Here is a 26,727-nt window from a genome sequence, read left to right on the forward strand (position 1 = left end):
GCGGCTGAGGCGCGATGGAGCGGGGCGGAACCCCCGGCGCCGCGGAGCGGGCCCCCGGAGGGGTGGCGCTGAGGGGGCAGCCTGCGGGCGGCTGCGGGCCGTGGGAGATGCGCGACCGCTTGGGCACCGGCGGCTTCGGTAACGTCTGTCTCTACCAGCACCAGGTGGGGCGGCGCGGAGCGGGGCCGGGCAGTCCGGCGGGAAGGGCAGGGCCCGGCCGGGGCGGCTGACGGCGCTGTGTCCCGCAGGACTCGGGCGCACGGGTGGCCATCAAGTCGTGCCGGCTGGAGCTCAGCGTCAAGAACAAGGACCGCTGGTGTCATGAGATCGATATCATGAAGAAGTGAGTGCGGGCGGCGCGGACCCGGTCCCGGCCGGGGTGTGGGGACGGCCTGGGGCAGCGGGGCGAGGGGCTGCCGGGCACCGAGCGGTTCCGCGCTGGTTTACTGAGGTGACAGGCTGAGAGGGCTGGGCTGGTTCAGCCTGAACAAGAGAAGGCTCCATAAGGAGAGACCTTAGAGCAGCTCCAGTGCCGAAAGGGGCTGCAGGAAACCTGGAGAGGGGCTTTGGGCTTGGAGGGGCAGGCCAAGGGGGATGGCTTTAGCCTGCTAGAGGGGAGACTGAGATGAGCTCTTAGGCAGAAGCTCTTCCCTGTGAGGGTGCTGAGGCGCTGTCACAGGGTGCCCAGAGAAGCTGTGGCTGCCGCATCCCTGGCAGTGTTCAAGGCCAGGTTGGACACAGGGGCTTGGAGCACCCTGCTCTAGTGGAAGGTGTCCCTGCCTGTGGCAGGGGTTGCGACTGGATGAGCTTTAAGGTCCCTTCCAACCCAAACCAGTCTGGGATTTATTCTGTGGCCAAGCTCTTCTGCCCAGTTGCACTAGCTGATGCCTTGGGATCTAGCACCATTCAAACTTTGTGTGCTCTTGTGCTGCCTGGGCTGTTTGTCCATCCTTAATTCCTCCACAGTCACGCCATGTGATGCCGTTGAGTTGATGTGGTGACATGAGAAAACCCACATGTTCCCACACTGGGCAGCATATGTGTTTTTGATCTGTCATCCTGGAATCTAGAAATTCCTTTTTTTCTGTGGTTCTCTTGCATGTACAGAATGATGTGTCCTAACACTTTCTCATGAGAAACCACTCTGTGCTGCCATCATCCCTCTCTCTCGCATGTCACTCTGAAAACCTGAGCCAGTGCTGTCCACATGTGTCCTCATGGATGTGAGTGGAACCTCTGGCCATTGGGGTCTCATACAGTTGTGCCTGCATTCTGAGAATCCCCCTCCGTTTTGAAGAGTGATCCCTGAGTATGAATTCTCTTAGTGGTGGTAGCAGGGACACTGCTCAGTTTTGTTCTGAGTTGTCCTTACCAAGGCCTGCAGTGTCCCTGCTTCATAGAGCTTTACTGAGCTCCTACTCTGATGCCTTGCTGTGCACCAGTATTAGTAGAAACCATGTGCAGACAACCTGAGTTAGTAAGTCAGTTCTTGGCGATTGCTATTCTTGTTAGTGTTTCCATGACAGTTGTTTTGTGAATACAAGCACTGAGCCATGCAGTTACAGCTGCTCCTGTGGTGGCTTCCAGAGGCTCAGGCTTTGGAAGGTGGACATGGAAGTAATTTGTCTTCTCTTCCTTCTGGATGTGTCTTTTATTCCCAAAAGTAACATATAAAAACATGGGAACATATAAACAGGAAACAGCTGTTTGATTTAAGTTGCAGAAATGAATCCTACCCTGTGTATGTGGGTTTCACTTGCATGGTTTTCCCTCCCTGGTACAGTTACACAAGTGTAAATGGATTCCTTTGAAACCCTTGGGGCAGGGGGAAGTTGTCCCCACACGCAGAAACAGAGACACATATGCAACAAGTCTGCCAGGAATGTGCAGGAATCCAGAACTTGAGCCCTAGTCCTCATCATCACAGTCCTGTACCTTGACATTGAGACATCATTTCTGCTCATCACTGGTTGGTGTATTCCCAGGGCATGGATTTGTTGCGTTTGGATACTGGTAGGTACCAGTTGAAGAGTGTACTTCTCAATGGGGATGCATTTAGGGAGCAGAAATTCTACCTGAAACATAAACCACAGTTGTTTAACAATCTGTTTTCTCATTCTTCCAAAAGAGGAGTCAGTTTTCATCCATCTTTCCATGTGCTTAGGTTGAGCCATCCCAATGTAGTTAGAGCCTGTGAAGTTCCTGAGGAGATGAACTTTCTGGTTAATGATGTTCCTCTCCTGGCAATGGAATATTGTTCAGGGGGTGACCTCCGTAAGGTAATGTCTGCTTTGCTTTGCAATATATAGTGAAATTAATGGTGTTGATGCTCTTCTCGTAGCTGGGGTTGTCTGTGAAACCATCTGTGTTCTGTGGGGCTTTTCTTTTTAGGAACAGGTGTGGAGAAGTAAACGTGAAGTGGTTTTGAAACCAGAGGACACAGAGCAATCCAAGGGCAGATGCTTTTATCCTGAAGCAGCTTGTCATTTCATGAACTGCTTTAGCATTAATACCAATTCCTGTAGCCTGGATATTTGCACCCAATTGTTTGGCTTTACTGCAGTGTGTTTTGGCATCTGATCTGGGTTTGATTGATGTGTATGCAGTACTGTGTTGATCACAGCACAGGGGAAGGATCCTTTCAGTACTGGACTGGGGCCTCCAGGGCTTCAGAGACTATCCTGCTGACTGGGAACTGCCTTTCTGCAAAGCAGCAACATGGAAGTGTAAAGGAACCTTTTGGTGGCTCCCCAGGCAGTTGCTGCATGGCCCCATAGAGTTTATGCTCCTTTTCCATTGCAGCTGTATTCAGGGAGCAGCTGTTTGTATAGGAGTGAAGAAGCAAATCCCTATTGATTGAGTTTGCTCAGAAATCTCCTAATTTTTCTGTTGTTTCTTTTACTGGTGTTAAATAGCACTGGCGGAAACTGAGCAGATGCTGGATGCAATAACTGCATCCCTTATTTAAAGGAAAAAAAGAAACCAAACTAACCACCATGTTCTTTTTATTTCTCATCCTGCTCTTTATATCTCTTACACTAGCTTGACACCATTTTTGTTTTGTGCAGCAATTAATTTCTCACTGCACATCTACAATCTTCCACAAAGCCTGGAAAAGCATCTGCTGCTGTCTGTGGACCATGCACATATATATGCTTGTGCCCTTTCAGGGTAGTGCTGTGGACTCTGAGCTTGATTGCTGTCTTTGGCCCTTTTCTTCTTTCTTGTTCAGCACATCTACCCAGAACTTAAGGAGTGAGATGTTGAAGTTTGGCTTCTCTCCCATAGAGGTTTGAGTACTGGTTATGCCTGCAGTGTAGGAGATGGGCAAAACCATGAGGATTGTCTCATGTGAGGGTGTCTGCAGTGCAGAAGCATACCTTGGTCATCTGTAAAAGCCTTTAGTGTAGTAAAAATCAAATCACATGTTAATTGACTTGGGGTGTATGTGGGAGATTGCTGAAGCTACTTATTTACAGGTCATGAAGGTGGTGGTTAGGATGGCGTTCCTACGCTGCTTCTATCATACCTTTCACTAGAGGAGGAAAATTCAGGGCAAGGAAGAAGAGAGATGAAGCAGCACTTTAGAGTGGAGGCAGGGTTGAGAGCTTAGGTGCTGGTCCATGCTGTGGACACTCCAGTGATGCACAGGCTAATGGATAGCTTTTTAGTTTGGGATTAAGTAGGTGGGCAACCTAGAAGCCTGGTATTACTGTGCCTTGGACCCTGCAGGGCTCAGGCAGCTTTATGTGCATGGGACTGACAATGGGTGACTGCAGAGGTGGCTGAACAGTGTTTCTCAGCCTCTTGCAGTGGGGTCTGATACCTGGGTGGCTTTTCTGTAACAGGGTACCACTTAGGTACAGTCCACTGAGGACTCTTAACAGAACCCATGTCCAGCTTGTTCAGATTAAAACAGCAATTGCTTTGGGCCAGCTGGGCTTTTTGGGAGCTGTAGGTGACTGCAGTGGTCTTCTCTTCTGTGGTCTACACTCAGCTGAAGAGTTAATTTGTTTGTTTCCCTTCTCATCCTTTTCTCAGTGTTTGTGACCCGTGTTTGAATGCCAAGGGCTTAGATGCATATCTGTTCCTTTTGCTATTTGTCACTCAGTTTATTTGCCTCACTGGAGAGTTGTTCTTCCAAGCAGCAGTCCTGATTCAGGCATTTGATGTGTTCCTAAATCTGTCAAGCCAAACTTCAGCAGATGAGGAATGAGCAGATTCCAGGAGCTTCAGCATCGCTGTTTGTAGCTGTATCACCCTGCTTGCATCACTTGCTCATTTGCTTTCTGATGGCTTTCAGCCTTTTGTGGTGTTATTATAACAGCCCAAATCTTCTTTTCAACCCCATCTCTGCAATGAATTTTTGCTTTGTCTTGAGTTATTTTCTTTCCCTCCTCATGCTTTTATTTCTCAGTGCTGACTACTACATTCAACTCAAGTTAGATTTGGGCTGTGCTGTTGCCTGTGTGTGTCAGCAGGGGATGGAAAATGTTCTTCTTGACTATTAACTGTTAACAATGTGGCTCTAAACATCTTTTTCTTTACTGCAGTTGCTAAACAAACCAGATAACTGCTGTGGACTTAAGGAAAGTCAGATCCTTTCTCTGCTTAGTGACATTGGTATGTAGTCTAATGCCTTTCTTTCCTGTGTTTTGGTTTTTAAAATAAACCAGTGGAGGTTTGAGCCATGATGATCCACTTTATCCTGATGGGAGGAGGTGTTTGAACTGTTCATGGGGCATGTTGGTTGAGTATTTCTCGTACAATAATCCCTTACTGAATTTTCAGTCACAGCTGGTGAGAAATCAGCTTTACATGGTGTGCACTTGGAGTAGCCTTTGCATAGGAAAACTTGAAATACCCCCTGATAGAGATGAGAAGATATAATATTGGCCGTGGGCCTTTCATGGGACCTTTGTTTTCCACTTTCACATCTCGAAGATTGAAAATGCATTAAACAAAGCCCCTCAGACACTGAAAGTCATTTTTTGCTGTTCTGTGGCTGTGTCTTCTGGGAGATGTTGTGATAAGCTTTTATCAAGTGGCCAGTGTGGTTCCTTGGGCAAACCTGTAGTGAATTTTCCCCTTCCCATAGGCAGGATTTCTCTCCTTTCTTTTTTGTTAGAGGCTCCACAGTCCCCTCCAGGCAGCTCAAGTGTGGACTGTTGACTCAAGGCAAAGTCCTGCTTTGAGTCAAGCAAGGAGCAAGTTCTGGAGCTTTGAGTCAAGCAAGGAGCAAGTTCTGGAAACCAGCCTGGCTAAAACTCAGTTATTTTATTCTTAGTAGTTTGTGGCTGGATCCGTTTCCAGATCAAGCTGATCACATGGTGCCATAAATGCATGTGCTGCCATGGAAATTGTGGCTGGGAAAGGAGAGTCTGAGAACATATATTCCTCCTGGGGGCAGCCTCCACATGGATTGCCTTAAAGCCATCATGGAAGTTCATTTTTTAGCAGTGGGAGTGACAGAAGTGGTCAGAGGAGTGCTCCTTTCAGCACAACAGTGCTCTTCCAGCAGAGGGGAAGCCTTGAACCCCCAAGTTCAGTGTTGCTAATACTGGCCAGTAAAAAAGGGAAGTTTGCTGCCAAATAGTGCTTGTATAAGTTCTAGTATTTTTAGGTCAAAAAGAAACTCCCCTTGTTTCATTTGCTTAGTTAATTTCAGTTCTTTCTTTCCTCAGCATCTTGAGTAATGTGCTTCCATATATAAATAGGGCTTTGTGTTATCTTGTGTTAATTCACCAAGATCTTAGGTTAGAGGACATACAGAGCTGTTTCAGGCTGCCTGCACATTTTGGATGCCTGCTTTGCTTATCTGCTTGCTGTGTTTCATTTTGTGACTCTACCATTGAAGAATTCAGCTGCCTTCTCTGATGTGACCTGTACTTATGCTGCGAGGCCTGAACTCTGTAGCAACCTTCATTTCTCTAGAGCACATATGGACCTGTTTTGGTCCTAGTGTAAAAGTGACAAATCTTTTAAGTCAATAGCTCTTAATGGTGCTTTAAAATATATTATTGTCAACCCTGAAGTCAGGGATATTTTGGTCAGATGTAGCTTTAATCAGTGTGAGTTTTATCTTGTACTAAATCAAACCTTTGTCTTTCAGGGTCTGGTATCCAGTATTTGCATGAAAACAGAATTATACACAGAGATTTAAAGCCTGAAAATATTGTTCTTCAGGATGAAGGTGGGAAGGTGAGTTAGGTGTCTCTGTCACTGGTGTTCCCACTGTCATTTCTGGAATTTTCCAGCAGCTTTGTCTTCCCTGAGAGAGATAAAAGAGAACATGTCTTTTGTGGCACTGAACTGAGCTGAAAACTCAATTGTGCATTTACTGCAAGTTTACACTGTGATGAAGCCAGCAATTTTGCTTATTCTGAAATCCTTGTCATTGAAAACAAGTAACTTTTGTTTTCATTCAAGAACCCTGCCTCCAACAGAATATGAATGAGTTGAGGTGATAGTTTATCCCTGTGTTTGTGGCTTTGAGGGCGGCATGGAAAATCCAGCTACTTCAGGGAGTCAGCCTCATTGATTTCCTAGTGAAAATGTGTTTCTCTGTTGTTACTCTTTAAACAAATACCTTTCAATTCCCAGATCAAAAGCTAAATACTCTGTTTGGCCAAGCTATAACTGATAAACTGCTTTAAATAAAGTCAAGTCTATGCTGAGATAGGTGGCCAAGGCCAGCATATGTGACGCAACAGCACGCCTTAGTGTTGTGTCTCATGTTGAAGCTTCACCATGGATCTCCTCCAGAATTTCCGTTCTTGCTTTCCTCTTCTTGTGTATATGGATGTCACTGCACAAATTTGGGATTGTTTGGTGGGTTGGTTTTTATTCTCTGAATTTGCTCTTCTCATGAGCTATTTGAACTGTCTACAGATTGTTCACAAAATTATAGACCTGGGGTATGCAAAGGATCTGGATCAAGGAAGTTTATGCACTTCATTTGTTGGAACGTTGCAATATTTGGTAAGATGTGTTTTTCATGCTTGTGAGTGATGTGGTATTGCCACATGCTGTAGAATCACAGAGTCTGTATCAGAAGGAAGCTGCTGAAGCCTCCTATAGACTGTCACCAGCAATATGGCCCAGCCAGGCCCTGAAACCTCCAAAACCTGAGATCCTGTGCCTTCTTGTCCCAAGGGTGTTTGCTCTCCAGGGGAAGCAGTGTTTCCTCATGTTCAACCTGAACCTTCCAAGATGTCCATCAGTTGCTGTTGCCCCTCTCTGTATCTCCTGTTGCTTCCAAGATGCGTTTGGCCCCTCCATCCCTTTGTGTGCCGTAGTTGGGGGTTGCTCTAAGCTTGCCCCACCTTCAGCTTCCCCACAGCCAGACCCAGACCCAACAAGCCCAATGCCTCCCATCTCCTCATGGATTGGATCCACCAGGCAACCTAAGCAGGGCTGCAGTGTGGTCCCTGTGCCACTCTGAAACCAAGGGCTATGCCCAGACACAGCTTCGTCTCTAGAAATGCAAGAAAATAGATGACCTGAAATACACCACTTTCAAAGTGTCTTTTTATGATCTTTTTAGGCTCCAGAACTCTTTGAAAAGAAATCGTACTCCGTTACTGTTGATTACTGGAGCTTTGGAACAATGGTGTTTGAATGTATTGCAGGATTTAGACCTTTCTTGCACAATCTGCAGCCATTTACCTGGTAAGGCATTTACTCTGAAAGAGGTGGTGCCAAGATGCTCCTGTGTGTGGTGAGGTGACAGTGTGAACCAGAGGGATAAATTCATTGTGAGGTGCTGAGGCTGGTGGTCTGCTTTAGTAGTGTCAAAGACAGTTTGAATGGCTATTTGTGTATCTTGTAGTATGTACTTATTACATTGTGTGGTAGCCTGTGGTCACCATAATTCCTTCACAAGTGAATTTTGAATCCAAAATAGAATTATAAGCTGGTCTGTATTGGTGTCAGGAAAACGTAATGGGAGGGAGGGATACAGTGTGTAAGCTTGGCTTTTAAAAGGGTGATTCTGCAGCAGGAAAAACCTGAAACTAGCTTTTCTGTTAGCATTGAAATAATAACAGGGAAAAAAGTAAATTTGAAGTTATATGCAAGCGTTAGCTTAAAAAATTGTGTGTTACCAAAGCAGTTTTAATCAGTATCATGCATTGGTTCCCCTTTTAACTGCTAAATCTTTGAATTTTATTATTTTAATAGTGCAGTGTTTGTTGCATTTTTTGCAACATCAAAAACTTGAGTTAATGTAAGTAGCACAAAATGAATGAGGTTAGAAACAGCTCTTTCCTAGCCACAAAAGAAGGAAGAGAACAATGCAGACCACACGCCTGTGGCTTCAGTTCCAGTTAGGGCTGACTGAGGCAGAGCTCCAGGTGCAGTCGAGCTCTCGGCAAGGCTCAGACTAGTGCTGCAGTGAGCGAGGGTGGGGAAACTGAGGCAGAATTGCTGGTGCTGTTTTCCCTAGTGCATCGCTTGCTGTATTTCTAACACTTCTTAGCTGCTTCACTCAGGTTGGAGTAAGGGTTTTGCCACATGACTCTTGCAAATCTTGATTGTCTGGAGGCTGATTTTGTTTGCAGGTTTGCTCTGTGGTCAGTGAACCTGTTGACCCTCTTGTTTGATGCTGTCCAGACCTCCTTGCATGAGGAGCAGAAATGTTTCAAGAGATGGAATTAGTAGCAAGGACTGTCCTCTTCCACTCAGAGATATTCTGGGTGGATTGTTTGGAAATGTTGTCTTTGTCCTGAAACAAGAGTTTATGTTCTAAACCTACAAGCCAGGGGTGCTTTTTGGTGCTGCCATATTCAATTGAGCCTCTAGAAAGGTCACATTGTCAGTATATCCACCAAGGATTTCATTTTCTAGGCATGAAAAAATCAAGAAGAAGGATCCAAAGCACATCTTTGCTTCTGAAGACATGAACGGGGAGGTTCGCTTTAGTACCCATTTACCACAGCCTCATAGCCTTTGTGGGTAAGTGTGTCCTTGTGGCCACACAGGATAATTTTTGGCTTGTCTTTTACACTGAGGGCTCCTTCTCCTTTCTACTTCAATCTCCTGGTGAGCTATAATTTGTTGTTAAGGAATATAAACCATATGATTCTCTTCTGATTACCTGGCTCTCCAATGGCACTTCACCCTGTGGCTGTTTGTGAAATCAGGACAATTCACCTTGCAGTGGGAACTTTGTGACTGCTTTCCATCTAGTATCATAAGGCCACTGAGTAGCATCTAGCTGATAACTTGGTGGCATTGAGTCTCATAAACCAAGTAGTTGAGTCAACTGCTGCATGGAAGCAGAAGCTTCTAGTACTTGTGTTGGGAAAACTGGCTACAAGCCCAGCAGAGACCACAAAGATGGTCAGAGCCTGTTAGTTGCCTCCCTGCAGTCCTGCATTGAGCTCTGGGGCCCCAGACTCAAGAGGGATGTGAAGTTGTTTGAGCGAGTCCAGAGGAGGCCACGGAGATGCTGCGAGGGCTGGAGCAGCTCTGCTCTGGAGCCAGGCTGAGAGAGCTGGGCTGGTTCAGCCTGGACAAGAGAAGGCTCCTTAAGGGGAGACCTCAGAGCAGCTCCAGTGCCTAAAGGGGCTACAGGAAACCTGGAGGTTTTAGACAAGGGGCACAGGACAAGGGGGAATGGCTTTAACCTGCCAGAACAGGGGAGGTTTTGATGAGCTCTTAGGCAGAAGCTCTTCCCTGTGAGGGTGCTGAGGCGCTGGCACAGGGTACCCAGAGAAGCTGTGGCTGCCCCATCCCTGGCAGCGTTCAAGGCCAGGTTGGACATGGGCTTGGAGCAACCTGCTCTAGTGGAGGGTGTACCTGCCTGTGGCAGGGGGTTGGAACTGGATGAGCTTTAAGGTCCCTTCCAACATTAGCCATTCCATGATACAGGGAGAGGCCCATGAAGCTGGACTGCTTCAGTCCAGAAAAGAGAAGGCAAAGGGGAGTCTGATTTTTGTCTTCTACTATGTAATGGGTATTACAGAGAAAATGGTTTTGGTCTCTTTTCGGAGGGGCAAAGCAAAAGGGCCAAAGGCAACAGCACAAGTTACAAGAAGGGAAACAAAATTTGGGCACAGAAGAGGTTTCTGTCTGCCAATCTGCCATCTCTGGGACAGGCCCAAGCAGTGGGGAATCTTCATCTGTGGGGCCTGCCCAGACTTGCTTGGGCACAGTCCTGAGCAGCCTGCTGTAGATATGACATTGGCCCTGCCTGGGGCTAGGACTCAGACCAATGACCACCAGGAGGGCCTTTGACCTGAATTGGTCTATACCAAGTCAGAAGTCAGGCTCTGCTCACTTGTTATTTATGTAGCATCTGTGTCTTTAGATGTGCCCAGCATTGCAGTGCAACTCACTGGCCCTGGCAGATTTCTCAGAAAGTACTGGAGATGAGAATGATAATAGGGAGCTTTGTGCCAGTGCTGTGGGCTAGTCCATAATGCACTGTGGGCTGTCTTCAGAGATACTCTTGACAGTTAACTTCTTGTGTGGATAAAGATGGAGGAAAACCTTCCAGGCAGCATGGGGATGGCTGTTCTGCAGACAAGGCTTTGAAAACTACTGGGTTTTATTTGTATCATAGTTTTTGGACAAAAAAAGAACCAAAAACTATTTCTCCCCCTTAGCCATTTAATACATCTTAACTGGTGTGTCAAGATACTTTTAGTTCAGTGAATGGGAATCAGAAGTGTCATGAAAGGTACATTGTGTTCCTGCTAAGGTCACCAGGACTGTTACTACAGTGGGATAGTGGGGATGCTCACACTGCGTATGCTCTCCTCCCCTTCCAGGCTTCCCCTGCCCTCCAGATGAGCCGCTGCAGTGAACTCACTGTGCTCTACACATGTTCACATATGTTGTGCACATATGTTGTACATATATGGTCTCTAACCTAAGAATTGTAACCTTATTGCTGTTGTGAGACCCTAGTTTCCTAAGTGGACTGAGTGTTGTATTCTCTTTCTTGCATCCCTTCTGGTTTAGTTTAATTGTAGGACCGATGGAAAATTGGTTGCAGTTGATGCTGAATTGGGATCCGCAACAGAGGGGTGGAAGTTTAGATCCTGAGTCCGGTCGTCCAAAGTGTTTCCTAATAATGGATTACATACTGAATTTGAAGGTGAGTGAGGGTTGCTACTGAATTTAAAGGCCTACTGAAAGCACCTCAGGGGACAGAAGGCGTATTCAGTGGAGCAAGACTATAATCCTAGCATCATCCAGCTGCAGGATCATGAGCAATGTTTTTTTTTTGTATAGTTAGTGTATATGCAGCCTGTCTAGTGACAGGTTGCATATACAAGTGACCAGTGAGTGTATATGCAGCCTGTCTAGTACCTGTCTCAAGGTGAAATACCCTAGAAATGCTAATCTCCAGCTCTACACTTGGAGTGGAAGAATGACCCAGTGTTACTGCCTGTCACCTCGGAAGGGACTTGCCAAGTTGAATTAATGGTTAAATATTTGCTAATAGAAGTTTTCCTGAACTCCACTGCTGATGCCATGACTTCCAAACAGTAGAACAGAGATTACATTCTCCTAACTCTTCCCCTTCAAGTAGTGGAGCTTTGCTAAAGTCAGTCTAGTTTCTCTGACATTAAAAGTTAGGTGTGGGCTTTGAGTTTTATTATGTGGGGTTTACTCCTTGTCTTGATTCCTGTAGTCATTAAAAGTCAACTGATGCTTTCAGTCTAACACATTAATTGCTGCATACTCCCTCCTAGGCCTTTGTGTCCTTCCTCTTTGATAGGCGGTGACTTGTAATCAACTTGTACTCTTTTTACAGATAGTACACATCCTAAATATGACCTCTGCCAAGATCGTTTCATTTCTCTTGCATCCTGAGGAAAGCTTTCATTCCCTTCAGATTCGGATTGAGTTTGAAACTGGAATAAGTACTGGAAATCAAGAACTGCTGTTAGAGACTGGGATTTGCCTGGACCCTCGGAAACCTGCTTCCCAGTGTGTGATTGATGGCGTAGTAAGAATTGTTCTGTTTGTTTAATATCACATTCTCAGGGAATTTAAAATCTTGGGGAAGATAAATTGCTCTCATCTTCCTCCCACTGGAGTCTGTTTGCTCTGTAAGTGTAGTAATGTAAGGTCTGAAATTGTTTCCTTTATTGGGTAATGTAAGATTACCAATGACAGATTCCTATGATATATGTTCCTGTATCTAGTCTAAATATTCTCTATATATTCTATATCTGGGCTAAATAATTCCTATTTATACTCTATTATAGCATTATTATTCCTATAGTTATGCGTAAATGTTTAAATACAGTAACTTGTTAGCAAAGGCTCCTATTTTTCTCTAGGTCTTCTTAAGATCCGTTTTTTAAGGCACCTGATCTTCTGAGTATCTACCCAGAATAAATAGTTCATGATGTAACTAAGACCCTCTGGGTTAGTAGGAGCTATGTTTGGGATTTCTTTATGTTCTGTTTTCTTGTTCTGCCAGAGAGGCTGGGATAGCTACATGGTCTATTTGTTTGACAAAAGCAGAACTGTCTATGATGGACCCTTTGCTTCTCGGAGTCTGTCTGACTGTGTAAATTACATTGGTAAGTATGCTGGAGAACAGCTGGGAACAGAAAGTGCTGCTTCTCATGCAATAGGAAAGTAGATTTTCTGTAGAAATCTGTGTGTTATGTTGAAAGGCACGATCTAATTCAAGAGAACCATTTAAGAACCATGAACAGCCTAACAGCGTTTATTCTACAGAGCTGTATCTCCCCCATTTGCTACATCTAACAGTTCAGGGAATTTGTTGCTCACCCTTTGGGAACTCTTTGATTGAGCTGCTTAGAATTCACGTAAGGTTTTTGCCCTTGTATAAATTTCCATGCACTGAACAGCATCTACCCCACCTCAACACCTTAACCTAAGCAATGCCCAACTTAAACAGAACCATGATGTGAATGAAGGCTTACACGCAACCTGATCTTGTAGCCTAGAGAGAGAAACTTGTTATGTCTGTGTACTGCATCCTGGAAAGAAGGTTCTGACATAGGGGCTCTGGTTTCATTTGCACAGCTTTCTGCTCTGCTAAAGCCTGTTGTCCCTTCATACCCAGTGTTGCAGTGACATCATGCTGGAAGATGGTTTGCAGAACTTGAGTGATAGCCCACATAGATGTCGTTTGGTGGTACCAAGGGTCAAGGACCTTCTTATCTTAGGGTTTAGCATCTGTGTAAGTTGTGAGGGGAAGAAAGGATATGTGCAACATGCCCAGGTACAAACAGGTTTCAGCTCCTTGCTCCTTTCTCTTGAGCTTTGGGTGTCCGTGAGCAGTTGCCCTCCTACAGCTCTCCTAGATTTATGCTTGTGTCCTACATCAGCATCCTGAGGGATACAGATTACCTTTTCCTCTCTCACTGTCTGTAATAGTTGCATTTCAGCTGTGATCCATCTCTTATATCTCTCCTAAGTGAAAGAACAGCTCCCTCATTCTTTCCTGCTGATCATTTGTTCACCTTGCTCTAATAACAGAGCCAAGCTACTGTGTTTGGGCACATTACACCAGTTGCAGGACTGCTGTCATTCTACTGACAGTTAGTGCTGGTCTTCAGAGACACTTCACAAGTTCAAAATCTCTTGTACTGTCTTCCTGATAGTTCTGACCTCTAGCCATGATATGTCCATAACCCCATAGCATTGATCCTACTTCTGGTCTCACCAAGCAGAGCCAAGTGACTGAGAAACTCCAGGCTTCTCCTCCATTTTGAGTTGTTGGGAGTAGAGCCTGTCTGCTGCTGCATGGTGGGGTCTGCTCCAGTGGGTTCTTGCTGCCTAGCCCTAGCATCATCAGTATACTTTAAGACCATGCATGAAAGCTGCTTCTCTGCTTACAGCTTCCCTTACATGTCTCCTGAAATGATAGCAGTTATCTGCAGGACCTAATATACCCCTATGAAAGTGTACAAGCTGTATGAAGGACCTTGTGCACCTATATGAAAGAGAAAAGAATGTCAAGGGACAGGAGACATCTACTAGGTTACTGCATGTAAAGGCAATGCATTGTGACATACTGTTAAGTAGCTTAATTTTCTTTGGCCTGGCTCTGCAGTTGTGCTAGTTCTCCATATCTCCTTTTACTCTCGTTCAGGTTTATCCTGATTGGCTTTTTCTGTGTTCTGGGCTACTTTATCCTGGTGAATTTCATTGTGTGGCATCATTGTGCTGAATCTCTTGGAGCAAAGGCTTTTTACAACATGTTTATTGACATCCCAAAGTACTGACAGTTCCCCATCTCTGCAGGGGAGCACACAGAAGTCCTGTGTCTTTTCCCCTTAAACATCTACATTGGGAGTCTGGGAAGGAGCATCAAAAGATTTAAAGATGTTTTCAGATGAAACACACATCAGGATATAGTGACCAATTTCAGCTGATTAAATGGAGCAATTAAATCTGCTCTGCTAACTTGGGCTAGTGCTTTAGATAAGAGTTTCTAGATAAAACCACCCCTGGGTCCTGCTGTGTGCCGTGGTTCATGCAGTATGTCTGCTGGTGCCAACAGACCAACATGCTCGAGGGGATCAGTGCTCCTGCACCTGTGACTTCAAACATGAGTAGTTGCCTGGCTGGCAGGAGGCTGTCAAATAACTGGAAAAGCTGTAATGTGTAACGCTTACTCACACTTGAGCAGGTTTTGCATGGCTTGATTCCTTAGTTTAGGCACTTGAAGCACTGGGAATGTTATAAGCACTGAAGTACTTCTCTGGAGTTGTCCTTTCATTGTGTTTTTCTTGCATTCAGTACAGGACAGTAAGATCCAATTACCAGTTTCTCAGCTGCGCAAGGTATGGGCAGAAGCGGTTCACTATGTGATTGGGCTGAAGGAAGATTATAGCAGGCTCTTCCAGGGCCAGAGAGCTGCCATGTAAGTTGTTACTCTTCATTCAGAAGATCCCTTATTATGCCAATACAGAGACTCTTTGCATGGAAATGTACATCTCAGGATGTTTTGGTTACCCAGAGTTTTACAGCCCTTTGCTATTCTATACTTTTAAGTCATAAAACATATTTGGGGGAGCTTATTCCACTCTAGAAATTGTATTGCATAGTGCCTGACATGCATAACTGGAAATAACCTTGAATATAGTCACAGCCTCACAGAATGGCTGAGGTTGGCAGGGACCTCTGGAGGTCATCCCAGTCCAACCCCTCCTGCTAAAGCAGGGTCACCTACAGCTGGTTGCCCAGGACCAGGCTCTTAAATATCTCCAAGGATGGAAACTCCACCACCTCTCTGGCCAACCTGTGCCAGTGCTCAGTCACCCTCGCAGTAGAAAAAGGGTTTCCTGATGTTAATAGAGAATTTACTGTGTCAGTTTTTTGCCCATTGCCTTTGGTCTTGTCACTGGGCACCCCTGACAGGAGCCTGGCTCTGTTCTGTATGTACCCTCACCATAGGTATTTATACATTTTGATCTCTGCTCAGCCTTCTTTGCTCCAGGCTGAACAGTCCCAGCTCCCTCAGCCTTTTATCATAGGAGACGTGTTCCAGTCCCTTTGTAACATTCACTGGCCTTCCTCCAGTATGCCTGTGTCTCTGGGGAGCCCAGAACTGGACCTAGGTATGGCCCCACCAGTGCTGAAATAGAAGGCAAGGATCAGCTCCCTGAGCCTGCTGGCAACACTCCTCCTAATGCAGCCCTCTGTGGTTGTTTCACAAGTGAGAGAATGAGTGAAACTTGAGTTTTGTCCTGTGATTGAATCACAGAATGGGCAGTGTCGTTTATCTCAAGTGATAAAAAAGGTGTCAGCAGTCACCAGGGGCAATATGCGCTACAGGACCCTCTAAATGCTAAGAAATACTTTACACTGCAAGGGCTAATCAACTGAGCTTGACAAAAGTAGTGGGAAAAGAGGAAGGACCTTCTCTTTTGCTTGCTGAAGGTCTGCACTGCCTGAGAGTCCCTGTTCCAAGGATATTCCAAAATGTTTTGCTACCTGTGCCTTTTCTTCAGGTAATTTAAGTCCAGATATGCTTCTCAAACTAATGTGCTGTTCTTGTTTCCTTTGTTAGGCTCAGTCTTCTTCGGTACAATGCTAACCTAATTAAAATGAAAAACAATATGGTGTCAGCATCCCAGCAACTGAAAGCCAAACTGGAATTCTTTCATCAAAGCATTCGCCTTGACCTGGAGAGATACAGTGACCAGATGGCTTATGGCATATGTATGTGTTGTGTAATGCTTGTTTGAGTGTCTTGTCTGATGCTGTAAAGGCTCAGACTGGGTATGAAGGACTGTGGATAAGAACTGGCTTAAAAGACAATGCAGGAATTGCCATTGTGTTCCTCAATATCTTTATGGGTTTGTTTTAGCTGGGGCAGATACAGGAGAAGAGTTTGGCAGAAGCAAAGGCAGGAGGATAAAAAACACAGTGTTTATGGAGACCTTCAGTGACAGTGAAACCAGTGGTCAGCTGTTGCCTACTGAGAACACCAAGCTAAGAAAATGAGGGTATTAATAGTAGTGGTGATGTAGATGTTTGCTATTTATTCATCCAGAGACTGACTCATTTGGATTTGTCACTGGGCATAAAGTGGAGGGCAGAGTTGCTGCACTGGATGTACAGTGGAAGGGCGACTGACAACCCATGGCAGAACAAATGGGCATGGCAACTGTGGAAACCCTGTTTTGAGCAATGCTGAAAGAGTCATCTTGAGGTAGCATGAGTCAGGGTGAGAGATGAGGTGAAAAAGCGCCAGCTACAGTTTTAATGTCAGAGGCATCTGGATCTCGCATCCTCTCCTTTCAGAGGAGAATAGTAAGATTTATGCAGAGCTTGGATATATGGCTAAAAACTGAAACCTGAATTAAAAGTTATGACTGGGGTGAAGGCTGATGATGGAAAATGGAAAGATACTGTGAACTGGTGTTTAATCAGAAGTGGCAGTTATTTAGCCTAATGGTGGAATTTAAAGACTCATTTTAGGCTGGGGATTACAAACAGTGAAATTTGAGCAACCTGCTCTAGTGGAAGGTGTCCCTGCCATGGCAGGAGGTTGGAACCGGGTGAGCTTTAAGGACTCTTCCAACCCAAACCAGTCTGGGATTCTGCGATTCTATAAATCCTATCGTAGGTCTTGTCATGTGAGTTAAGGTTGAGCCTCGAATTGTTAAGCTGCAGCTTTGCTGTCTCTGTGATTTCTGGGTCATGACTCTTACTTGGAGTGCCATGCTCTTTGTGTTCAAATTAAATTGATGTATGTAAAGAACAGGTTATGCGTTATTTTTGCATCTATATCTTTTTGTAAATTAACAAGTCTTTTCTCTTAAGCTTCAGAAAAGATGCTCAAAGCCTGGAAGGAGATGGAAGAGAAGGCCTCTCAGTGTGCACAGGTAGGGGACATTAAAGAAGCTTCATTATCTTTCTGCAAAGGAGGTCATGACAGGAACTTGAAGTGTCGTATGTGCCACTGCTCTGTCCCTTCAGTGTTTCATATCCTGCCTGCTGTGGGAATGTAAATAATCATTGCAGGTACATTAAAAAAGATGCATTAAAAAATTCAGGTTGATTGAATCAAGTGATTTGAACAAAACCAACACAAATGTCACTAGTCTCAGTTGTCTATATAGGAAAGTAAGCTATGGACACGTTATTTATGGCCCAGGAGAAATCAGGAGAAATGGTGGTGCTATAGACAAGAGTCTTCCTGGTTGGATTGATTGCACACAACAATTTCCATTTCTAAAGCTGAAAATCATACCAGACACTCTGCAGTTACTTCAAAATTGCAGTACTTCATTTAGGAGTAGACAGAGTAAATTTCTAGTATTCTGCAAGTAAATACAGTTTTTAGTAAGAGTCATCCTTAAGGCATTCAAAGCAAAGCCAGAAGCAGTTGTTACTCTGAGTACTCCTAATACTTAACAGATGTTTCTACTTGTGGTTTACGGACAGTTGAGCTGAGAACAGAGAGTAAGTTCTGTGAGAAGGGCTCATTGAAATCTATCTGCTGCTTAGAATTCTGTTCTCTGGCTTCAGGGAATAAGCATTTTGATTTTACCTCCTCTGGAAATGATGAGGAGACAGAGGCCTTTTTGCCAGAATAATTCTGCCTCCAGTTCTGTCCAGACCTCTGCAGGGAAGGAGTAAGCTTTTAGCTGTGAAAACTAGAGACAGGATGATTGTAGTTCATTGTCAAAAGCTGTGTCTCCTCCTCTTCTACTGGATGCATTGAATAAGGCTTCGGAGAGGGGAGAATTCAGAAGGAATGCAAGGAAAAGCCAGCACATTTGTAATGTATTTCTCAGAGTAAAGGTCTATAAAACATCTCCGTAAGTACTTACTCTCTTCTTCATGCTCTGTGATAGTAGGTAGCTGCAGGAGTGCCAAGAACGGTGCATGTTCTGCTGACCAGGACTGGCACATGATTTGCTGGGCTGCTGTCTTCCATTTTTGCTCTTCTCTGCAAGGTGTTCCTGTATTGGCTCTCGTAGTAATACAGAGCACAGTGAATAATGCATAAACAACCCAGACACCATTAGAAACACAAACAATAAATTACATTGCCTGTTTTTTCTCCCCTGTGAAGGATTTGACAGGGTAGTTCAGGTCCTGTCTCCAAGTCAAAAGGTTCTTGGAGCCTTGATTCTACTTAGTCATTTGGAGATAGGGGGATTGGGATTCCCACCTGAATTCACCTCTGTTCAGCTCTTAAAATTTTGGGATCTTGTTGTTCCCTGTAAGAAAGCAAGGAAGATAAAAGGGAGGCTGGTTCTAACAGCACAACTCAAAGCTGGCACTGGCTGTTTCCAGCAAACCAGGAACCTCAACAAATATTTCCTTAGCAAACCATCAGAATTATGTTCTGTCTTCAAGCTGTGCAGTCCCCATGTGTAGTTGCACCACATCCAGTTATCTGGAGTTGAAAATGGTTTCCTCAGTAATACACAGTCGTGTGTCAGTCTGTCTAGTGGGCAGCTTAACTTCTGTGAAGCCAAGAGACAGCTATGCTAGGTAGTGAGTCATAGTGCTCCAGATAAAAACATTCCTTTTGATAACAGGGTTTACTTCACATTCCGATTCTCCTTTCTTGTTTCTTCTTGGTTTATTCTTTACCTGCAAGACCTACAGCAAGGGATGTTCTGGAAAATGTTCAATTTTTCAGGTCCCAGGTCAGAAAGGAAAAGCTAAAATACCTCAGAAAACTTTCTCAGGAAGGCAGATCAATGCCCACAATTCATGGCACCACTGTCCACACTGTAAGAGTAGCAGAAAACATTCTTCACTGCTGGAACGTATGTAAAGCCAGAGAGTGTATGTTCAGTGTGCATCTTGGAGAGGAACAGCTGATGAGAAAAATCTGTTTCTCCATATAGTTTGGTTATCAGAGATTTGCCATCTAGGTGATAGCATGGCACTGAGAACAGTAACCTCAATTGTTGTAGCAGCAGTTACGTCAAAGAACTCTTTTCTCCTAGCATGGAGATAGCCGGGGAGCTTTTATCTACTTTATTACTCTCTTCCTTCAGTTTGATAATGTCCCTAAATTTTGCCATTAGGCTGAAGATATTGGATATCTGGATGAGCAGATTATGGCTCTGCACACAGAGATTGTAGAACTTCAGAAGAGTCCATATGCGAGGCGCCAAGGAGAGGTCATGGAGAGCTTGTAAGTCCTTTGCTTTGTACTTTCACTGCCCATAGATAGATTTTGTGTATTTCGGTGTCAGAGGTTTTTTCTCTGGAACCACCAAAGAGGCTGGTGGTACCATCACTGCTTTTGGAAACCACTCTGCAAGTACAAAGTAGTTTGCAATCAGTTTTAAGATCATTTTACTGGTAAAAGGGAAGATCCTACCACATGCGGCTTTACGCTCCTCCTTCCTCTGGAAGTTCTAACATCACTTGGCAGCATTATAAGACAGGGTAGAACACTGCTCTGTCCAAAAGATAGCTGTATAAGGAAGCTTGAGGTGCAGTCACAGGAGAAAACTCATCTAACTTACCTAACTGACCCTGCAGCCACACAATGACTAGGCCTGGGAAAACATGGAAAACACAGCTGGGGAAGACGGGACACTTCTCTGTCACTGATTGTGAAGTTTCATCTTAGAAGAGGGTGGGCCTAAGATACATATTTTAGTCTCCACTGAAAAATGCAGAGGAATTTTTTTTGCATTTGAGAAGAGTGAATTTTGTAGCATTGAGTGATAAAACTGAGGTTGTTGGGAAACCCTGTTAAACACATTCAGTGTGTTTTCCAACAAGGATAATGAACAACTCATGAATGCTTGAATATTTGGAAACTTGACTTTATATATCTTTAAGTATTAAAATATGAAAGAGCTAAGTGGTATTTGGGCTGTTGCTGAGAGCAACAAGTGGCAATTATAAAAGATGGGGATCAGATAGCCGCTGAGATTGAACAGCCACTTAATCTGCTGTTACTGAGAGCTCTTCTGAATGACATTCAGTTAAGGTATAACTTCATGGCAAGGCTTTTTTCCCAAGTCACCTGCTTGTTGATACATATATGAATCCTTTTCTTCTTTTTCAAGGGAACAGAGAGCCATAGACCTTTACAAGCAATTAAAAACAAGACCTCCAGGTATGGAAAGAGATGGTTGAAAGATTGTTTTGTGCTTACACCCCATGACTAATTTTACTGAACTGAAACCCAGAAAATGCTGTTTAGGAGAAGGCTAGAAGCCAAATGACTGTATTAAAGAGATTAAAGGGCATATACCTTATGATGATTTCTGCTTTGTGCAGAGCTTAGAGCTCTCGCAAATTCTGTAGTCTTGTTCCTCAACCATTGGTTTTTCTTCTGGTCTTCAGTGTTGGATCATCTGCCCTGAACATGTTTCTGCCTTTTTCATTCTCTACTGTTTTTCCTGCCTGCAGTACTTCCCCCAGACATGGGAAGAACTGTTGTTCCTCTGTCATCGCTCCAACCCAAGGGCAGTCTCTTTTTGCCCTCTCCTCTCTTATACTGGAGGGAGTCCTGTGTTTGGTTATTATTATGTTCTTAACATAGTAACTGGTGAGCAGAAAGATCTAGTTATTTGTGTATTTGGCAGTCCTCATTGAAGCCAGTGTCTGAACAGCAAGAGTGGCTGGAATTGTGTGCATCACTGTGGAGAAACATTAAGGAAAAGCTGTGCCTAATGGGAGACTGTGACAGATTTTAAGATGTTTAAGTGTTTCATTGTGTGTTGGTTTGTTTGGCTGCACTCATTAAATCACATCTTTCCTAGACTCTGGGCATTTATGCCCAGAGTGACTCCTCGTGGAAGAGCATTTTACTAACGTGGTGATTGATGGCCCTTCCAGATCATGCTTACAGCGACAGCACGGACATGGTGAAGATCATTGTGCAGACAGTACAGAGCCAAGACCGAGTTCTCAAGGAGCTCTTCGGCCATCTCAGGTACTTTATGCAGCAAAGAACTCAAACAAATGCAATTTGGAAAGCAGGAAAGGAGAGGGAAAACCATGGAGATTGATCTGCAGGTGTACGTTTTCCATTGCAATATTAAATCTGCTGCTTTGTGTCTGTGTTGAATTGTAGCTAACCTGTATAACTAATAGGGAAGGGGAGGAGAATGCAATGCTTGTACTGTTAGCATCCAAGAGTTTACTTTAAAATGAGACAGATTCTGCCAGTGTTTGGGTTGGGATTACAGTCTTAAAGGGAAAAAAGAACTTGTGTAACAGCTGAAAAGATACCACAGTGAGTTTTTCATTAATTCTTCAAGTAGCACAGAAAAAATGTCATTATAGAGATATCAGTAGTCAGCAAAGCATCATTTAGGTGTGGCTTAGTAGGTCCCATAAAGAAAGTTGTTAGCTATGGTGTGGTCAGCCCATAGAGACCAATATAGGCCAGAGAAGATGAGTAAAGTCACATGGTTGAGTTGCTGTGCTCTCCATTATCATCAGGATCAATTGCATTTCAGATAAGAAGAGCTTGTATTGTAGGTAGTGTTTTCTGCCTCCTTTTTTGAGTTTTGGCTTGGAGAAGTCCAGGGCTCCTTCCAGTCTTGCAGGTTTTGTACCTGCAGCTGTCACAGATGTGTTCTCACTGAATTCTTCTTGAATCCCAAGGTGAGGCTTTTGGTTTTGCCAGAACGTATTGCCACACAAGCTGAAAAGTAACTTTATGTTTGCTTTCTATTACAGCAAGCTCTTGGGCTGTAAGCAGAAGATCATTGACTTGCTTCCAAAGATTGAAGTGGCTCTAAATAACATCAAGGAAGCTGACAACTCAGTGATGCAGATGCAGGGCAAAAGACAAAGGGAGATCTGGCATTTGCTGAAAATTGCTTGTGTAAGTAGCTTTTGGACCGTTTGTGCTGCAAACCAGGTGCTTTCCTGGTTAGCCTAAGTTGTTTTAAGACTACACGGATTTTCCTGAACTGATTATAGTGACAGTGCAGCTGAAGCTGATTTCCACATGCTCACATTTAAGGTCAGCATGGGAAACCTCTGTCTTTTCCCTGTCAGGATTACTGGGGCTGTGCAAGGCTTGCAGTTTAGGACATGGCACCACTTCCTAATTCTTCAGCATAGAAGACATGTCATGTACAACACTGCACAATGTCACATCAATGACATTTGTACCAGAACTCTGGAAGCTTGTACCAGCTGACTTGCCAGTCACAGACATGGCCTAATTTGTGTGCATATGTTACAAACAGGGTGTAGAGAATAAGCCTGTCTAACTAAGACCTCCCTGGTCCATAACACTGATGAATTTCTCTTTTTCCAGACTCAGAGCTCTTCTCGATCACTGGTAAGCTCCAGCTTGGAAGGGACAACCTCAACAGCAGTAGCCCCATGGCTCCCACAGGGCTCCTCAGGGAATGTACTTCATCCTCTGTCCTCTTTGGCAACTCCTGAAGATGGGTAAGAGCTGTTGGGAAAGGAGGGCATTGCAGAGAGCTCAGTGTAGCCATTTTGTATGCATACACTGAAATCCTGTCCTCTGCCACTGGAGCCTCCAGTGCTGAGGGGGCATGTCCTCACCACATCCATGTGGGTTTGGGATGTGCTGGGCAGGGGAAGTTTTGGCATACCAGGCTGTCTCTGAAGGCAACATTGTTCAGCTCCTGGCTGGAGTTTTAGAACTTAACCTTTGGCCATACCACAGCAAAAGGCAGCAATGAGATTTTGAGCTGAAATGCAGTATCATTTCGTGCCCAGATTCTGGTGCAAATTCCAGATAAATCATACCATAGTTAGTACTTCTTACAGCTTTGGTGATTTTAAAAAGTCTTAATTCAAAAGGAGGACTTTAGTTGGGGTCAATACAAAGCAATCCATCTGGTTCAATACCTGGGACTTTATTCATCCTTCCAAAAAATGTGTCAGTAGCTTAGTTGTGCTCTAAACCAATCAGGAATTAGGTTGAACGCTTTATTCAGAAACCTGTGCTCTCTGGTCCTGAACAAGTTCCACATACTGCTGTCAGCTAAAGCACTGTGTTAGTCATTTCTTGTACGTCATGTCATTCTGTCTTGGGGTTGGATTTGGTAATTAAGGGTCCTTTCTCTCAGCCGGTCATAGCTAAGTAAGAGTTGTCAGGAGCTGAGAGGTTTTTCTCTTTGCTTTGTTAGTAATTTTTCCTTCTATTATGTCGACTGGAAGTAAAGTGCCCCTCATGGTGCTCAGCCCTCGATCTGCAGCAGTGCTGGTTGAACATCAGCACCAAAGTGTTTTTGGGGGCAATACCTGGATTCTACAGATACACACCTTCCAGGCAGGCTTTTGCTGGAAGTCACTTGTTTTTTCTGAAACCCTGAGCAACCTTTCTCCTTCCTCTTTTCTGTCTGCTGCTGTGGGGTGATTTCCACCTCTGGGTAATGTGGTGCTTTCCTGAGCCTTTGGATCTCGTCAGAGCTCCTCCTCAAGCCATGACTTCACTGTATGAGGCACTGTACAAAGAGTAAAGAAATGTAAACCTTATGGAGAGTGGGCAGTGATTTTAGGCCCCTTGTATTCAGCTCAGCTCCATGGTTTTGTTAAGGCAGAGTCTGTGTGGTTTGTGCAGTTCCTCTGTAGGGAAGGAGTGCAAATCCACACTTCCAGGGTGGGGATCTGCAAGATGCCACCTCAAGGCACGTTTTTCTGCTCTACAGGGTAGCTCCTAGAGTTGCAGAGAACTCCTGCAAATCAGGTTTTGGGGTTGTTTGGGTTTTGTTCATTTGTTTTGTTTTTTTTATCCCCCATAGTGCTGAGCCTTCTGACGTTGGTGTTTCTTTGTGTTTTAAATCTGTTATGCCTTCCCTGCAGGGAAAATTTTGTCCATGTCATAGAAGAGAATCTGAATTACCTTGAACTCTTTAGCAGTATTTTGGAGGAGGTGAGACAGGAGCAGAACAACAGTGTGATGGTAAGTCTGTTGATGTATCTGAGGACCTTGTTTTTAAGTGCCACAGCAGGGTCCTCTGGGGCTGTGGAGAACTCCTTAAATAGGGTAATTTGTGATGATGTGAATTGCTGTGGCTGTCATCCCTTCTGGATTCCACTAACATTAAAAGGTAGCCCTTGGTGCTAGTATCAGTGGTCTGCATGGAAGTGGGCTGTTCTGTGGGCTGGGCGAGCTTGCTCTGAATACTGGTTGCATTCTCAACTGGAGAGTCCTGGTTTGTGTCCTGCACTACAGTGGGCAGGGTTCTCCATTTCCAGAGCCCTTTCCTGATCATTAACTGAAGCTGTCCTCATGGCAGAAGTGAGGCTTTAGAGAGTCTTAAGAAGGCTCTTTGCACAAACTGGTATTTGAAGTAGCAAGAAATAACAAAAGTAAATAGTGATCACCCAGAGACTTTAATGCCATCTGAAACTCTGTTCATGAACTGCTAATTGAAGCCAGTAAGTTTGTGCACAGAGGACCCTGGTTACCAGAGGAATAAAGAGCACCACAGGATATTGGTCTTTTAGAAGGGGCTGTCAGCTGATTTTGGAGGCTGTATCATACAAGCCACCTGTATGAATATAGTGAGGAAAGGACAATTAGGCCTATAGATAGACCTGTTTATGACAGAGAAAAGTCCATACAGATTCTGTTAGCATGAGGTTATCTAACAAATTTACTGCCATTGTATAAAGAAGTCAAAGATCCAGTGCTGTGCTGTAACTTAGATTTTCAAGAACCTTCTTAAAGCTTGAAGTTGAAGGTGTTTACCAGTTGTAACTGCTGAAATAAAAGGAACAGAGGGTTGAGGTAATGGAGGTGGTTGATGAAACGGAGCTCTTACAATTCATAAACATTTTAATGTACTAATGCTTATGAATAATTGTAAACGGTGAACTGAGAGTTTGCTGGAGCTACCGAGTTATTTGGGATTGTGAAATGAAAGCGTATTAGTGGGAGCTGCAGATGACGCTGAGATAACAAGGGGTTGAGCAATATGAGTGAGAAAATGAAATTAGCTGCCAGTTAAGGCAGAGTAATTATGTTAGTGTGGAAGACAGCCTTAATTATGCATACTTTGGTCTTACCCATTGGTTGATCAGTGTTTATTTGTCTTTGTTCCATCCTGACAGGGTTGGTATCAGTTGTGGAACACGCTATTCTCTCCTGTCTTGTCTCCTTGCTGTGGCTGGAGATGAGGGAGAAGCTGTTTGACTGGCTTCCATTAATTATCCATGTCTCTGTCATCTCCCTTATGCCAATGTGCAGTGTCTGTCCCTGGCATGTTTTAGCCCAGAAAGATTATTCATTGCTATGGAATCACACTCTGCAGATCAGCACATGTTTTGTTATATTTGGGGTTTATCAATCTTTTCTTGCATCAAGGGACAGAAGTTAGGCAGCAGGAAAGCATCAGACAGTGGGTTTTGTCCTCTTCATTTGGGGGGAAAAGTAGGTTAAAATGGTAATTATAAGAACTTCTTATCTCTTCTTGTCTACATTTGAATTCAATTTCTTTATATTTATGTTCTTGTCCTACCAGTGTGTCCTGTGGTGCACTGGGAACCCCAGTGGTAGGTTTTGTGCAGGCACGAAGTATGATTTCCAAAGGGAGTGCAGTCTGTGACATGCCTGAGCACTGCAATTAAGTATGTGTGTGTGGGGAGGGGGCTTTGTGGTGGGAGCAAGCTGAGTTGTGAAATGGTGAGAGTACTTTTCAGCTGTTAGATCAGTGTGATCCCTTGGGACAGCAGAGGTGCTGGGTAGTGAGTGTCCTTTGGTCACCGCCTTGGAAATACACATTCAGTACCAGTTTTCCTGCGTTTCAGTTGTTTCCTTGCTTTTTTCAGAGTTTTGATTGGAGCTGGCTCAAATAGTCCAAGGAGCTGACGTGCTGCTGTCTGCAAAGTGCCTGCATGCTGAGAGGTGGCTTGGCATTGATGTGACTGCCCCATCAACCACCTTGTGTTTTGTAACCCTTCCTGGAGTCGGTTCCAAAGGCGTGGTGCTCAGGAGCAGATCCACCACCAGCAATAACAACCAGGGTTTTCCATGCTGCTGCCTTGTTGGGTTCTCGACTCAACCACTACCTGTTGGAGACATACCTGCAGTGCCGGCTACCTTCATCTGCGATGGGCTGGAGTGGGGACACCAGTGCTGGGGGCTTGTCCCACAGAGCTTATCTCTAGAGACAGAAGGAAAGGAGGAGAGGGAATGATGGCAGCTGCCTCAGGACTGGGATGCTGCTTCCCCTCTCCCCCGCGCGCTTCTCACGTGTGTAATATGAATGTATAGATTATATATATATATATATTTTTTAAATAGAATTGATTGCAATAAACGCTGTGGAGCAGCTCTCGTTTGGGCCCCTA

At 44.5% G+C, this 26,727-nt stretch overlaps 1 protein-coding gene across 2 annotated transcripts; it reads left to right on the forward strand.

The window, feature by feature from the left end:
* Positions 1–14: 14 nt before the first annotated feature.
* CHUK (component of inhibitor of nuclear factor kappa B kinase complex) lies at positions 15–26,714 on the forward strand. 2 transcript variants are annotated; one of them, XM_062603049.1, is made up of 21 exons: positions 15–164; positions 249–343; positions 2,165–2,279; positions 4,554–4,623; positions 6,113–6,201; positions 6,892–6,981; positions 7,547–7,671; positions 8,848–8,955; positions 10,969–11,104; positions 11,768–11,962; positions 12,443–12,545; positions 14,740–14,863; positions 16,013–16,164; positions 17,272–17,333; positions 19,500–19,609; positions 20,499–20,548; positions 21,274–21,370; positions 22,123–22,270; positions 22,712–22,848; positions 24,235–24,334; positions 26,206–26,714. In XM_062603049.1, the coding sequence occupies exons 1-21, from the start codon at positions 15–17 to the stop codon at positions 26,230–26,232; spliced, it is 2,283 nt and encodes a 760-aa protein (XP_062459033.1). In that variant the 3' UTR covers positions 26,233–26,714. The 2 variants fall into 2 exon arrangements, with proteins under 2 accessions (XP_062459033.1, XP_062459042.1); XM_062603058.1 differs by lacking the exons at positions 17,272–17,333; positions 19,500–19,609; positions 20,499–20,548.
* The last annotated feature ends 13 nt before the right edge of the window (positions 26,715–26,727 follow it).

The sequence above is a fragment of the Pezoporus occidentalis genome, unplaced genomic scaffold (genome assembly GCF_034315485.1).
Source record: "Pezoporus occidentalis ecotype Australia unplaced genomic scaffold, CSIRO_AGI_Poc_V1 ctg118, whole genome shotgun sequence".
Lineage (NCBI taxonomy): Eukaryota > Metazoa > Chordata > Aves > Psittaciformes > Psittacidae > Pezoporus > Pezoporus occidentalis.